The following is a 16767-nucleotide window of genomic DNA, read 5'->3' as shown; positions in this document are numbered from 1 at the left end:
AAATGCTATGACCCAGTTGTCTGACCATAAAAATGTGGCCCTTGTCAAAGTAGTTGCTCAGATCTTTATTCATCCTATATACAATATACTGTGTATATATATATATATATAAATACATATACACAGTATATGTAAGAGGCAAGAGACCTCCGCAGGGCATCGATATATCTGTGTGAATAGTGGTGTCCATTTTGATCACATGAGCCAAATTTAGAAGGCTGTATCCATGTTATATTTTTGCCACATTCATATAATAAATGGAAAAAAAAGAAAACGTGTCCAGCACCTAAACCACATGACTGCCGTGACAGACCTGCCGTGGCAGAGCCCTAATGGAGGCACACAGGTTTGCCTCAAGCACCTCACTGGCTTGTCAGAGATAGTGACATAACAACTGGCAGCCCACTAGAGCCAGCAGCTCCGCACATCCTGTGCCGGTTCAGCCGACATTTGGCATTTCAAGCTTTCCAATTCAAAGGCCAAAATAATACAGAGAAGACATGAATTTTTTTTTTGTGTGTACTGTGAGTAAGACCTGTCCTAAGAAATCTTTTTTGCTGCAATGCACTGCAAAAAATAAAAATAAAAATAAAATAATTATTATTATTATTTTTATATCTAAACATCCATAAAAACCAGATACATTTACTTGAGAAGCAAAGCGTAATAATTAAAAATAAATGTTGAATAAATTTAAAATTTAATTCTCAATTATTTGAGAATACTTGTTTTCGGAGAAATTGATTTTTCTTACCCTATTGGGAAATTGTTCTTTTTCCCCCAATATGGCCTCAGATTAAAAATGCTAATAGTGCAAGTATTACTGGGAAAGCAGACAAAATACTGATTAATAAAAACGTGTCTCTTTGAAAGGCTCAAGCCGTATGGGATGTCAAAGACTTTAATCTGTGAAGGGGAGTCTCTGTGACTGAACCTCAGAAAACACCACAGGAAGCCTGAAGGAGCTTGTGCTGCTTCAGATGTGATATGAGTTGAGGGATTTGATATCTCGGTGTGGTAATGCCACATACAGCTCATGTAAAGCTGCAGGCAAAAAAAAAACAGAATTCTGATGGAAATGCAAGAAAATCCCAGGACGAGTCAACAACATGCTCAGATATTTTATGTTTCAGGTGTTTATGTTTCACAGAGCAGCTGCAGTTTTCTGAGAGACACAGCACAGATTTATCTTTTTTCTCAATGCTTGCTCTCAAATATTCATGAGGTGATTCTTGAATTTATTGTGTTATTGTGCAGTGGTGGATGATTGTGCAGTTATCGATGTGTCATTGATCAACAAATCACAGGAAAAGCAAGAGGTCTTGATGAATATTCAGAAGCAGCATCACCATTGACTGAGCCTGACCTGGAGCTGCAGTGCAGGGAAGGATGAATGTGTGTTGTAAACAAACAGTGTTGAGCAAGCTTCCTTCAAACAACAGTCAAGGTACAATTTTGACTACATAGTGCTAATAAAATGTAGTTAACTACATTGAAGCTATATGGGGGCCAATAGAGTTCTGCAGGATGACATACTGTATTTTTGTACTTGTGGTTTCATTTTCCTTAAGTCAATGGTATTTTTAAATGGATTTTTGGTTAAATGCCTGAAATAAAGTCTGTTTTTTACAAATGATCAAATAAGCTCAAATGATAATACGCTCAAGATATTTTTATGTTTTCCCCTATGGCATAAAATACATCAGTAATACCTCCTTGTGATTTTTGTAAAGCTTTAACTAGTCATGAAGAAAGCGGTTGTTAACAGATCCAACTAAAAACACATATCTTTGGCCTAGTATACACATAACACATTATAGACTTCTATAATTCAATGTTAGGCTGCATAGTTTAGGTCAGCCGGAACTGGGAACACTTCCCATAAATCCTGATGTACTTGTTACATCATATAAGGATGGCGTCTACGTTAATATTAGTCTCTCTGTTTATCTCGAGGTTTACCGCAGTCCGTCGGATCCAGGCTGTCTCCAGACCTGATGAAGGAACTGCGCCTGGACATGACGGCAATGAAGAAAGCGGTTGTTAACAAATGGCTAAATGGGACTACAGATGGCAAAATGGGACCAATATCTGAGGGTTGTCCACCACTGAAAATGTCATTAAAAACCACACTGCGTATTGTAAATAATATAATGATATATACTTAAAGGGGCCATATAATGGTACATGCACTTTTACAAGTTGATTGTACTGAAATGTGTGTTGGCAGTGCCTGTACACAACCATCATAAAATGATAAAAAATACATCCAGTGTTTTTTTTTTAATCTCCTTATATGTTTTCCCCTGTCTCAAATCGAGCCGTCTGACCGTGTGACGTCACACGGTCGGACGCCCCTCCCCCGATTGTTAATTGACAGCAGCGTTTCAACACAGACCCGCCCTGGGGTGCGTTTCCCGAAAGCATCGTTGGCCAACTATGGTCGCAAGTTCCGTCGTTACCAATAGAGTTCAATGGACATTGCAATGAACTTGCGACCATAGTTGGCCAACGATGCTTTCTGGAAACGCACCCCTGAGCGAGCTGTCATCATAGTCCGCCATTGTTGATACACTGGAGCAGAATGGCGTCTAAGCGATTGTGGTGTTCTGTTCTTGGGTGTAATAAGGAACACAGCAGTCATTTTGATGTTCCCAAATCCGAACCGCTGAAGACGCAGTGGCTGAGTTTTGTTTTCGAAGGGAATATTCCCCACGATCAACGTCAATGCTTTCATGTTTGCGCGAATCATTTCACACACCAGACTGCTTTAAACGAGAACATTGAAAAAGGTATTAGCTCCTGTCTGAGTATGTGTTGTTTATGTGCCTAATGCCTGTCATAGTCTCACAGACTGGTTATTTTTTAAACAGATCAGTAAAATTTTAGTGCTTCAGCCCTGACAGTTGTACCTAACACTGCATAGATAACGTTACGGTCTCGGTCACGGTCACGTCACGGTGCATCACGGACAAGCCTACATTTACCGAAAAAAAGTTTTTCATGACCATTAGCTGTAACATCAATCTGTCAATGAACTAACATATACATCAGTAAACACATAGCGTTCGTATCTCACTACTCTACCCTGCCAGTACAAAGATAGATCAAAGTGACATTACGTTAACCAACCATTCAGAAACGTCATGTTCGAGCCTTAATTGTCGAACTTCTTCGGGGCCGTCATCTTGTTCCGGGTCCGACTCCGGTTCAAATTGATACGGTTGCACAAATGTGTCCTCAGAGACTCCCGCTGCCATTCTTTCTCCAAAATATACCCTCAACTGTTGTCAAGGCAACACTCCACGTGTGTTGTGTCAAAACAGAGGGGCGGGGTGAGCAAAGCTCATTATCATTTAAAGACACATGCACTTAAATGGTGTGCTGAAAACAGAGCTGTTTTTGACCAGGTAAAATTAGTGTTTTCTTACAATACTAATGAGAATTTTTAATTAAAGTATATTACAAACTTTTCATTTAGACCCTAAAGAATCATATTAACTTATACAAAAATGGCATTATATGACCCCTTTAAAATAATTGTGTAAGTTGTTAAACAATACAAACGCAAACGGAGCAAAAACAAGTGTTTTAAGTTTAGAAACATTTTGAGTCCCCCCTCCCTTGCTTCACAGTGCTTTGGTCCACTGCCTGCTTTCCCCCTTTATAGTGTTGCAAAGTCTGTGGTTTTCCCGCGAAATTGGGCTACGTTTACACTGGTTCAAGTGTTGAAACGTGTTGAAGAGACCCCAATAATGCGATATGTGCCTCCCAGAATGTGATTTTTTACCAGAGAAACCCTGCCAAAAAACTTGGATTTTACACTTTTGGCTGTATTATTTGTGTCCCCTTAAAAAATTGCTCTTGAGAAATTTTGTTTATTGTCCCTCCAACTGTTGCAACGTTACTTGTAGTCAAGAGAATGTGTTAAAGGAACTATCAAAATAAAGCGAAACCAGATTCATAAACTTTTGTTGGTCACAGAGTGTATATTCTGCAATAATACAAAAGTCAAAATGGGAAAACCCTATTGTGAACCAGGGTGATGATAACTTCCGGGTTGTCCGACAAAAATACGTCATCACTGCAGCACTATATATTGAAGCTATTTAAAAAATATTTTTAAATATGTAAGATAAAATGATACATAACAGTCAATTTACACTAAATACCACAAATAGAATTAGAAAACCTCTCAGTTTATATATAACATAGTGATAAACTACAGAACTACAAACTGATTGTAATAGAAACGAGAACTCTATTTTGTACATCACTTCAAAAAGAAGTAAAATGCTGCACGGGATTTACTGCAGGGACAATAATTAATCTGTGACTGTTTTTTATTGATTCAAACAAACTTATTCACTAAAGAACAAAATAACACAACAAACGGATGACAAAGGGAGGGATGAAGAAATATGAAGATGCTAGCCCTGTCATAAAAGCTGATAAACTCACGTAGAGAATGCATTGTTCTGTTTCTCGCAGCGGATCCCCTTGCAGTGGTTGGGTTCGTCTGCTGCCTCGGTCTCGTAGTAGAAGTAAAGCTGGTTGAGTCCATTGGCAAAGGCCAGCAGCACAAGACAGTAGATGAAGAGGAACTTGAGGATGTCCAGCAACATACGGCCCAGAGAAATCTGCAGTGGGCCCAGATGAGAGTTGGCTGTGAAGAGGGAGATGAGCCGAAGCGAGCTGAAGATGTTAGCAATGGCAAATAAAGCCTCAGCGATCAGCGTCGGATGCCACATCTCCCATTCCTCTCGTGGACGAGAACTGTTATACTGGAGAGAACATAAAAACATTCAGAAATATTGCTAATTATTTCATGATTTAGTTTCAGCGTTAGAAGGGATTCTAGATACGCAAACATGATGCAAAAGTACTGCAAGAATGCATGTTACGTACACTGCCGTTCAAACGTTTGGGGTTGGTAGGGTTTTTGAAAGAAGTCTCTTATGCTCACCAAGTCTGCATTTATTTGATCAAAAATATAGTAAAATCAGCTTTCTACTTTAATAACTAATATTTTCAAATGTAATTTATTCCTGTGATGGCAAAGCTGTATTTTCAGCATCATTAAGCGTCACATGATCCTTCAGAAATCATTCTAATATGCTGATTTGGAACTCAAGAAACATTTAATATTATTATCAGTGTGGAAAATGGTTGCCCTGCTTAATATTTTTTGAACGGTAGTGCATGTACAATGGGACCATCCTTACAGTTGGTTGGCCAAGAGTTTCCATATTTGTGTAGAGTCCATTTTTAGCCTTATTCACATACTGTAACACCCACAGTCCAACATAGCAGGTGCTAAATGCACTGATATAGCGCTGCATCATGCTTATTTAAATTCATTGCCAAGTCACTGTCATTTGTTTCTGGGCAAATAAGCCTTCTTTTTATGCAAATGTGGCTCAATGGATCGAATTCACAAACCTGAACGGATTGGCTTATTTGCCTGATGCAGTTAACGCTGCGCTATTACCACCTGCAGAAGCTGACAGTAATTGTATTTAAAAAGTATGTTTGTGTACATTTTCTAGTGATCGCGGCAGCAGTAATTCATCAAATGATGATCAAAAGATGGAGAGCAAAAGACGTGCTGTGTAGTCGAGCAATATTTAGCCATTTTAAAGAGCCTAGATTGCAATGGTGAAGCACTGGAAAGAAAAAAATTGAAATGCAAATTGCAATCAGCACTAATTTTGTGGGCGTGTTTGCACCATTACCTGATTTGCATAATTCCTTGAGTTAATCAGGTGCTGTAACAATACAGACAACAGATGCAAATGACACAACACTATCAACAGGTTCAAATCATTAGTGAATTCCCTCTAGAATGTTTTGAAATGGTCTGATAAAGAAAAAAATGGAAATCTTTAATGCGGCAACTACAGATCCATTAGATTTTGTATTGTTTTTCCAGGCAGTTGAGTCAGCGGTCAAATAGGTTCTTGGAGATTTCCTGAGCTTTTGCCTTGCATAACTTGAGGGTGGAACAAGACGGCTTCTTCCCTCTGCACCATCCTTCAATTCCATGTTTCAGTGGGCAGAGAAATAAGGCTGGCTTTTGAGTGCAAGGCATGGCCGAGCTCTTCTTGCTTTAAATTCTGCTCTCTACTGGGACTAAGACCACAATATTAACTGACTCATAAATTCACCCTCTATTCCCACGTTTTGAAATCATACTATACATGTAGTCAGGAACATTCACACAGACATTTATAGCTTTAAATGCATTTCTTGAGAACATGTCCAAATGTAAAACAGAGCATAAATTATATGGCTTAAACCATTGGATTTCTCATCTCACAAATGTACACACACACACACACACGCTGTAAGGGACTCGTGTGGGCTGAGACCCTTCCATGCAGGGTGACTAACACAGCTGCAGATGGTCATGGAGTCTGGAGTGTGTCTGTGTGCATGTGCTCGCGTGCATTCGAGTATGAGCGAGGATGACTGAACCGAGAGCAAAACAATTAAGGGAGGAGCTCACCTTGACATAAGCAACGATCTTTAAAGAAATAGTGGCCAAATACAGAGAATTCATAGCAAAGTCCATCAGGTTCCACCAGTCATGGACGTACTCATTAAAACCTCCGTCCCACATCTCCTTAATCTCAGCCCATATGAAGCCTATGTGCAAAACACACAAACATATAGGAATAAACTTGGGATGGAATATATCAGTTATTGAAAGATACTTTAATTTATCATATCAGTTGATATAACTGGATATATATGGGATAATATTTTTATTAATAATTGTGCATGCTCATTTATTAAAAAAACGGTTACACTTTATTTCGATTGTCCAGTTTAGACCAACTAACTACAAGTAACTTTGTGACTACATGCCTAACTAAACTAACTCTAACTAAAGTATTAGTAGACTGTCTGCTTAATATCTGCTAACACTATCTTTTTACAGACATTCAATTAGGTAACTATGAAACTACATGTCAACTTATTCTTCTTACCCGAATCCTAACACCTGACAGTCTACTAGTCTACTCTAATGAGAATTAGTTGACAAGTAGCTGCAAAGTTACTTATAGTTAGTATAATGAAAAAGGTAATAAATAATTCAATTTAATAACAATGCTAAATGTAATCATAAGCAAATCTCACAATGAATATACATTTTTCATACTGTACATTATAACGCTGTGATGCCTGAATTCACTTATAGATTTGTTTTAGTTATTACTGTTTGAATTTTAATTTAAACAGTTTTTGTATGCATTTATTGGATGAAATTGCATTTTTAATTGTTCATGCTCATTTCCGCCACTTTTAAATTTAGATTAGCTTTGCCATTGTTTAACACTCACTTTAATTTTTAAAACACTAATAACTTAATAATTTAATAACACAGTTAAATGTAATCAAATCTCACAATGAATATCAACTGTACATTATAAAGCTGTGATGCCTAAACTCACTTTAATGTTTTTTTATTTATTTATTTATATTTAGACAAAATATCATTTAATTTTAATATTTACAATGTATTGGTTATTGGCAATAATAGGATAATAATAATGGGTTTATCAAATTACATTTATTATTGCACACTATGCACTGTAAATTATGTTTTATATAAATATATCTGTATGAGATAGACTTTAACATTACAAATTAAATTAAACATTTCAATCTATGTCTGTTACATTTTGAATTGTAAGTCAATGTGAGATTTTTAAACTTTAATCTTAAAGGTCTAAAACATGTCTGAAAACACTAAAATATAAAAATATACAAATATCAAAGCTGGAAATAATCTGCAAAAAAGTTGAAAGCTGTTAGGGCTTAATTATAATAGCAGGACTTTATTACTTAGGGCTAAGGGTTAAGTAAAAACCCCTTACACAGCGTCAACTTGCACACACTATAAATATGCAATTTCATTATATATTTCATTACAAATTTTTACAAGCTAAACAACCTACATTCCCATCATCACACACACAATCATACTCACCCAGCACCCAAGGTAATATCATCCACTCCACCACAGTGGGCGGAGGGCCCTGTATGTGTAGGTTGGTGCGTGCTATGTGCTGTGAGGCCAGGAGGAGGAGGAAGAGGAAGGTGAGGTAGGAGGCTGTGTGGCAGATAAATTTAATGAAGGGTTTTTTGATGAAGAGCCCCAGCGCGCTTTTGGGAGCCAGAAGGTAGACCAGCGAGAAGACAGGGAAGAGCAGGCCGATAATGAAACACATGACCAGCTTAACTGCCCAGTGACGACGACGCCAGCCAGGAAATCCATCATACCATAGTGTGGCCAAGAGCTGCTGACAGTTTGGCTGTGCCACGAACTGGAGGAAAAAAAAAAAGAGAGCTTTGTAAATGGATTTGTAAATGCTCATGCATAATGGCAACCATACGCAGAAGGACCAATTAGCGAGGAGAAAAAGGAGCATTACTCACTCTGACAAGAATGAGCAATATTTCATCTATCCAACAGATGGGTAAAACTACATATTTTCTTAATCCTCTTGTTGGTGGGTGGCATGAATGACTAGTTGACTAGCTGATCTTAAGGAGAACCTGTATAAATAGGGTCCACCAGACCAGACTCAAAATCAGATATGTTTCTTATGGGACATTCACAGGATGCATTCAAGTGTCAAAAAACTGAAGATGAAGCAACAGAATGGAACAAGATTAAATGCAATATGCGGTTGTCAACTGAAGATGTTTTCAACTTCACATGCAAACAATCATGGACAAACTTTTGATGGGTACTCTATATAATCGCATTTATGATTTATGATGCATCTTACCAGCAACAATATAATGTCTCCTTTACAGTCAAATGCAATTGTAAAAGTACAACAAAAAAATGAAAGTAACTGCCTATATCTATAAAAATGATAAATCTATGTACATTTATTGCATAAACATGGCTCGCTTTAAAAGACACACCAAAACTGTGATTCATTTCTCCGCATTTGTTGTTGATTGAACCATGCGTGTTAACACATTTAGCTCTGAAATGTCACTCATGGTTTGCAGCTGAATGCGAATGTTGGAACAGGAAGACAAACGACAAAGAAAAAGAAAGGGGGTTGAAGCTTTCAAGTGTCAAAAAGGACACAAAAGCACAATAAAAGTGTCAGAAAATAAAACATATGATGTGCTTGCTATATTCACAATCTTTTAGGGTGCTTTCACTCTAGCACTTTTGGTGCACACCCGGGTTCGATTGATGTCAGAGTTCGGTTCATTTGGATGATGTGAACTCTGTTTTCCGAACTCGGGTGTGCACCCGTGAACCGTACCAGTCCGCATAAAAAAGGGTGGTCTGGGGTACGGTTCATGTGAAATCAAGTACGGTTTTCTGCTGATATGAACGCAATCGTAAATTGCTGAAGTGAACCTCTATTAATGACTGCGTGTTTGAGTATGTTTCACTCACTTTCCTGACAAGCGTGAGTGACGTACTGCAAGCAGAGAGAATGGATATGTCATTTCTGATCTTCTTCATCAGAAATGGACCCCCGTGTTCTTTAGAACATTTGCACACTTTTGCGTCAGACAGACACAAGTGCCATTATGTGCTGATGCTTTGGAAACCAAAGGATCAAAAACCAAAATCTAAAAGTGAGGTGAGCAGCGTTGTGCATTTTACGTTACGTCGTCGTAACCATGCATGGGGTAAACAACTACTGCTTTGATGCAGTTCGGACAGAAATAATATAATGTGAACACAATCCAGCGGGGGCAGCAATCGAACCCGGGTTTGAACCAGGCAATCGAACCATGTGTGAAAGCACCCTTAAAGCCATTTAATAACTTTGTGTAAGGAACAGATCCAAATGTAAGCAGTTAATCACTGGAAAACTTGACTTTTTGTAATTTTGAAAGCCCCAGTTATCATTCACTTGTATTTAAAAGACTGGCCTGGACATTCTTTAAAAAAATTATGATAAAAAAATAAATAAATACAAATACCTTTTGTGATCCACACAAAGTAAGTCATATAGATTTTCAACAACACGAGAGCAATTAGATAATGACAAAATCTTAATTGTAGGGTGAACTATTTCTTTAATGATGCAAAAAGTATCATTATTATCAATCATTTTCAAAGGAGGAAGTGGAGGATGAATGGAAAAGCGCTTCTTTCGAGTGTAAACAAAGCTAATTACCAGTTAAGCGCACTGCTGTAGGATACTTGCTTGTAGGAGAGCGTCCTCAGAAACATCTGCTTTGAAATGAAGCGAGCCAAGAACTGACTTGCCTCATATTTCATAGCCCATTTGTGATAAGTTATCTAGTGGCTATAATGGAAAATGCTGCGTGGGATGACAACACTGCATGATAGATGAGTAACAACTCTATCTCAGATTTAAAAGTTTCCATAGTCAAGAGTTTCTGTAGCAAGCCTGAGAAAGCAATGGCTTCTGAACCAGCCGTGCCCCTCTGAATATCCAAACCCACAGCCAATCATTGGTTTCCCACAATCCCCGCTCAAACTCATTGCATATATCACAAAAGGTCCCGTAGGAAAAAGACAATCAACCTCCACTTAATCAAGTAAGCTAATGAACCCTAGGGAGGGGACATTGAAAAAGGTAAAAAGGACACAAGAGTGAATTTAACAAAGAGCTTTGAGAAAGGAGATAGGACAGTAATTTCCTTCAGGTTTTATTTTATAATGAACAGTTTGGGAGGATGGGTAATTTCCCCACACCTGACTTGCTGGTATTTTGTCCATGGTGTGAGAGTAACACTACAGCGATAAGCTTCTTCATCCATCAGTATGAACACTAACCTTCAGGCGGCCCTTTAGCTAACAACATCATTCCTCAACCTGCCCATGAAATGAGACTCACAACATCCCAGCCAGCATGCACCACTACAGACTGTAGTAATGACTTACAACACATGGCTTGCAAGTAAATAAATGGCGTCTTGTATTCTGACCTGGGAGAATGGTCTTGAAGCACATATGTACTGCAACACTGCGTTGAAGATAAATGAAACTGTATTACTGTAAAGATGGATGAGTTTGCTGTAGTGGTGTTTCAGTCGACTCTGATATGAATGAAGTGAATGAATCATTCTAGCTCACTTTCATGCAGTCCTGTGGACTAACTAACACAAAGTAGTGATTCAACTAACCTAACTAATTCTCAGAACCGTGACAGAAGCTCAGCCACATGATAGCTTTTCCAGTAAATCTCTCAGTACAGAGATTCACAATCAAGGATAGTTCGCAAAGATTTTCGTCTTGCTTTTTTAAAAGATATAAAACCGAAATTATGACTCAATTGCATTTAATTTATAAATAAATTTGTCTTTCTCAGTTCTTAATGATAGTATTCATTGTTTTAGTTGAACATTACAGTAGAATGACTGTAATAATATCCACTTTAATAAATTAAATAATAGTGTTTTGAATGAATATTTTGGGTAAATGATAAAATGATTCACTCATAATTGAACTGGCATAATGATTCAAGCTAAAGAAAGTTATCAGTGAATTAATCTTTTTGGTGAAGAGATTCAAAAGAGTCGAGCCACTGGGATCAATCAATACTATTAGTTTGTAGGTTTACTCTGAGCGACCTTTATAAGACAGGTCAAAAGGTGAACAGAGGGGCAGGTAATGATGTAATCTGTTGTTCTTCTGCCTTGTTTGACAGAAGCGATTACAGAACAACAGATGTCCTGTTCATGTTCTGGTTGCTAGGGAGCAGTATGCTAATGAGGATTGATCTCCAGCTCTGATAATGCAAAGAGTTTAGGCTCACTCTTGAAGAGTAACTGACTCTAATGCAGAGTCTAAGAATACATTAACTTTCCTTAACACTGTGAACACCTGCATGAGATAAATTTGACCTGCATGATATGACCGTGGCCCCAACAGTATTTGGACACTAATGTCACGCTTAAAAATGTATGAATGCATTAGATAACAAAATATCAAAACAGCATCTGCAAACAAATTGTGTTACAGGGTTTTTTCAGAATATGACTTTTCTGACCCATTTTTGGTCACACTTTAGATTATGGTCCACTTTTGCCTCAGTAAACTCCTATTTACTGCTTATTAATAGTTAGTATGGTAATTGTTCATTTTGGGTAGGATTAAGGGATGTAGAATTTGGTAATGTAGAATAAGGCATTAAAATGTGCTTTATAACGACCAATAAACAGCCAATTTCCTAGCAGCCTAATATGCTTGCTAATAAGCAACTAGTTAGTAGTGAGAATTGGACCCTAAACTAAAGTGTTATCATGATTTTTAGTGGACGGATGAAGTCAGTTCTCCGTAAACAGGTGTAGATTATCACATTAATTAGGAACATGTTTTACTAACATCGAATAACTAGAGGGTTTCAAAATACTCAAAAGTCTTTATTTTGAACAATATATCTACTGTACAGACCCTTTGTGCACCGACTTCACAATTACATTGCGGCGTTAGCTGGAGGCAAAACAAAGGGAAAACTGGAGGCAGCCAATACAAACCAGCACAGATTCGCTACATAAGGAGCTTAAAATGTCATCTTGTTGTGTTGTTGGGTGCCAGAATCGATGGAGTACAGACTCCAATTTGATATTTTAATCACATAATGTTTTCTAAACTATTGTGATTATTTGTGAATCATCTATGATTGTATACATTGTTGTGGATTGATTGTGACTAGACTTTTTGAAAAACCTGGTAAGAAAGAATAATCAAATACATTAAGTTAAAAAAATGTATTTGCTGCATCTGGAATTTTTATTCTCGAAAATATTCACATCATTAAAATTGCACTGTAATGTCACTCTTTACATGGTCGTCTTCTGGCCTTGGAGCTGACAAGGCAGAACTTTGGATCATACCACACAAGTCGTGTACTTTTTAAATATTTTTAATAAAAATATTTTTACTAACAGATTTGAGGAAAAGTTGTTGGGGGCTTATTTATTAGGGATGTTAGTGATCATTTGCCAGTGTTTGCAATATTTCCAAATTTTTTTACACGAAAAAAGAAATCCCAGACCATTAATAAATTTATAAGAAGCTGTACGGCAAAACATATTGAAGAATTCCAAAAGGAACTTAGTAATCAAAACTGGTGTGATGTTTACGCAGAAAGTGATGCAAATGTGGCATATGATACTTTCCTGTATAGATTTATTGAGCTGTATAATATCAATTGCCCCATGAAGATGATTCATTACCAAGAAAATAAATCAGCAAAAAAGCCATGGATAACTAAAGGCATTGAAAATGCATGCAAAAAGAAGAATACATTAAATGCGAAATTTGTTAAAAACAGGACTATTGAGTCGGAAGAAAAATACAAAAAATATAAAAATAAATTGGTAAGTATTATCCGAAATAGTAAAAAGCAATATTTTTACACCCTCTTAGAACAACAAAAGCAAAATATGCAAGGAACTTGGAAAGTACTAAACAAAATTATAAAAAAAACAAATAACAAACGAGAGTGTCCAAGTTATTTCATAAATGACAATGAAGTCCTTATTAGAAATCCAAAGGAGATAGCAAACGAATTCAATGATTATTTTGTTAATGTTGGTTTCAATCTGGCAAAAGGAATTACTGATTCAAAAAGTAAAAACATAAAGAGTTGTGAATATATCAGTAGGAACTCTTCCTCCATGTATGTGTCTGACATTACCAAAAATACTGGAGATTGTGAATGGTTTTAAAAATAAAAGGTCAACCGATTGGACAGATATTGATATGAAACTAGTTAAAAATATAATCCATTTAATATTAGAACCCTTGACTTATATCTTCAATTTGTCCTTTAATTCTGGCGTGTTTCCAGATCAGATGAAAACTGCAAAAATTATTCCAATTTATAAGAGTGGTGATATTCATACTCAAATTATAGACCAATGTCATTATTATCCCAATTTTCAAAAATACTGGAAAAACTTTTTCTTAAGAGGTTTGATAGTTTCATAGAAAAATGCATGATATTAAGTGACGATCAATATGGATTCAGGAGCGGTCGATCGACTTCAATGGCAGTTATTAAATTAGTTGATTATATAGCATCTGCATTAGACAAAAAGCATTTTACTTTGGGTGTTTTTGTCGACCTCAAAAAAGCCTTCGATACCATAGATCATAAATTGTTGATGAATAAACTAGAGCAGTATGGTTTTAGAGGCCGTGCTTACTCATGGTTAGAAAGCTATCTTGACAATAGATACCAGTATGTACATTTTAATAATCATCAATCAGAAATGCGTAAAGTAACTTGTGGGGTGCCCCAGGGTTCTTTGATTGGTCCTAAGTTGTTTATTTTATATATTAATGACATCTGTAAGGTATCCGATTTGTTAAAATGTGTTCTATTTGCAGATGACACAACACTGTATGTATCTGGGGATAATCTTCACCAACTAATTACTGATGTGACTAGAGAACTATCCAGAATCAAACAATGGTTTGACCGATATAAACTATCTTTTAATCTAAGTAAAACCAAATATATTATATTCAGTAATCGACAAATTAAAACCAGCATGAGCTTAAAGATTGATGATGTGGTACTAGAAAGGGTGTATGAAAATACATTTCTTGGAACAATATTAGATCATAAATTATCCTGGAAACCACACATCGCTCATGTTCAATCAAAACTGTCCAAAACAATAGCTATATTACATAAAACCAAGTATTTTCTAAATACGCCCTCTCTGTATATTCTGTATTGTTCTCTTATTGTTCCATACTTTTCTTACTGTGTTGAAATATGGGGGCATGCTTACACCACAAATACAAAACCTATTTTTATTTTACAAAAAAAAGCCATAATCTGCTATTCTGCAAATTCAAAGCACTAAAATTTCCCGATCTAGTCAGTCTGAATACTGTTGTCTTTATGTTTAAAGTCAATAGGAAAATATTGCCTGAAAATATACTATGTTTGTTTGAAAATAGGGAACAGAAATATAACCTAAGAGGAGAGAACATGTTTAAAAAACAAATGGTCAGAACAAACCTTAAAATGAACACCATTTCGGTAAAAGGGGTCGACTTGTGGAATGGTCTCACCGATGATCTTAAGAGGAGCAATTCCACTCATTATTTAAAAAAACAGCTTAAAATCTTAATTTTTGACAAATATATGGATGCTTAAGAAAAATTGTCAAAGATAAGTTTATGTATAATTGTTGTGCATAAATTGAAATAACACAAGCAATGAATATGTATATATGTATATGTATGTGTGTATGTATGTATATGTTTATGCATGTATATTGTTTGTGCTTAAATTTTGATGGGTAGATGTTGTTTTGTTAATAGGCTAGGCGTAATAAGCCATGGCTTCAGCCTACACCTTTTCGGTTACTATCTTTGTTTGTAATGAATTTTCTGTACATATATTCTGTCCTATGTTTTAGTAACCGAATAAACCTTCATTCATTCCTTCATTCATTCATTCATACGTGACCACTCAGCAAATAGTTATAGGCATCTAAAGATTTATATGCCCTCAGTTTCTCTTTATGCTCGATTTCTCTATCAGGTAGGTGTAGAAGTTAGGCCACTCAACCGGAGGTAATCCTGTCAGATCGTCCATCCATTGAGTGAGCGTGTACGGGTCGACCAATCTGGTTCCGTCCGTTAAAATTTACTTTTGCAAATAACAATCGCGGCCCTGGACAGTGAGTGACCTTACACATTAAAATAAAATTGGATTTTCTCCAGTCATTGTTAAAAAACAAACTAACAAAACTTGCTAACTAGCGTCAGTGAAGCGGCCAGAGGAATCGTTCTGCCTCCACCTAAGCTCCGGCCACAAAAAAACGTCACCATGTTTACTAACTGAAAAGGGGTCTATTGTTCTATCATAATTGAATTTCAATGGTTTAATGCTCTCATTAGCCAGTCATTTACTACACAAAGGACAAATCATGTTTGTGACTCTTTTGGAAGTTTTCTCTTTTTAAAAGTATTTATTTTTTCAACTCCATGATATACTATGATTTATTATTGTCTTTTAGAGTTGTTTTCTTGTCTGAATCAGTACAGACCTTCAAAACATTTTAAGAACCACTGCCTTAAAATGCAACTTCATTGCAATATAAACAGCCACCAGACAGTTTATTAGGAATACCTTGCTAGTACAGGGTTGGACTCCCTTTCACGTTCAGAACTGTCTTATTTCTTTGTGGCATAGATTCAAAAAGGAGCTGTTCAAAAGAAGACATGGTGCGTTCTCCTGCTGAATAGCCATCAGAAGATGGGTACATTGGGGTCATTACATGATGGAACTGGTCAGCAACAATACTCAGGTGGGCTATGGCGTTTAAACAATGCTCAATTGAAGGGACCCAAAGTGTGCCAAGAAAATCTCCCCCACAAAATTACACTACCACCACCAGCCTGAACCGTTGAGACAAGGCAGGATAGAATAATGTTTTCATGTTGTTTATGCGAAATTCTGACCCTACCATCTGAATGTCGCAGCAGAAATCGGTGTGGTCTTCTGCTGTAGCCACCAAACAACATCTTTACTGCGGTTTTCTTTACTGCAATCTCAAAAGCTTACAGAAACCTGCAAAACTGCACTGCGATCAGCGTCTTTTTTATTTCTGACAAATTAAGTTGCCACTGGGGATCTTGTTGTTCCCTAAACCCCAGACACAGCACCTCCTTAATCTTTTAAAAATGGCTCTTTTCAAGGAAATTGTCTCTGTAAGGGTGCAATGCTTCCCAAATCCTTTTGAAACCATCTGCTGTAAAAAGGCTTTGCGCATCAA

General features: G+C 36.7%; 1 protein-coding gene across 5 annotated transcripts in view; it reads right to left on the bottom strand.

Moving 5' to 3' along the window:
• The window catches only part of trpc5a (transient receptor potential cation channel, subfamily C, member 5a), a 70204-nt gene that overhangs the window by 12030 nt on the left and 41407 nt on the right, over nucleotides 1-16767 (bottom strand). For 4 of the 5 annotated variants that reach the window (XM_079896688.1, XM_079896689.1, XM_079896691.1 and 1 more), the window contains exons 4-7: nucleotides 7997-8333; nucleotides 6509-6648; nucleotides 5736-5768; nucleotides 4462-4784 (exon numbers count right to left, since the gene is read on the bottom strand). In XM_079896688.1, the coding sequence (XP_079752814.1) occupies nucleotides 4462-4784; nucleotides 5736-5768; nucleotides 6509-6648; nucleotides 7997-8333 (833 nt within the window). The remainder of the gene's footprint in view (nucleotides 1-4461; nucleotides 4785-5735; nucleotides 5769-6508; nucleotides 6649-7996; nucleotides 8334-16767) is intronic. The other variant, XM_079896692.1, reaches the window with a different exon arrangement.

Source organism: Squalius cephalus, assembly GCF_949319135.1.
Source record: "Squalius cephalus genome assembly, chromosome: 2".
Classification (NCBI taxonomy): domain Eukaryota; kingdom Metazoa; phylum Chordata; class Actinopteri; order Cypriniformes; family Leuciscidae; genus Squalius; species Squalius cephalus.
The sequence above is the reverse complement of the archived record's forward strand: the minus strand, read 5'-3'. Positions and strand labels throughout refer to the sequence as shown.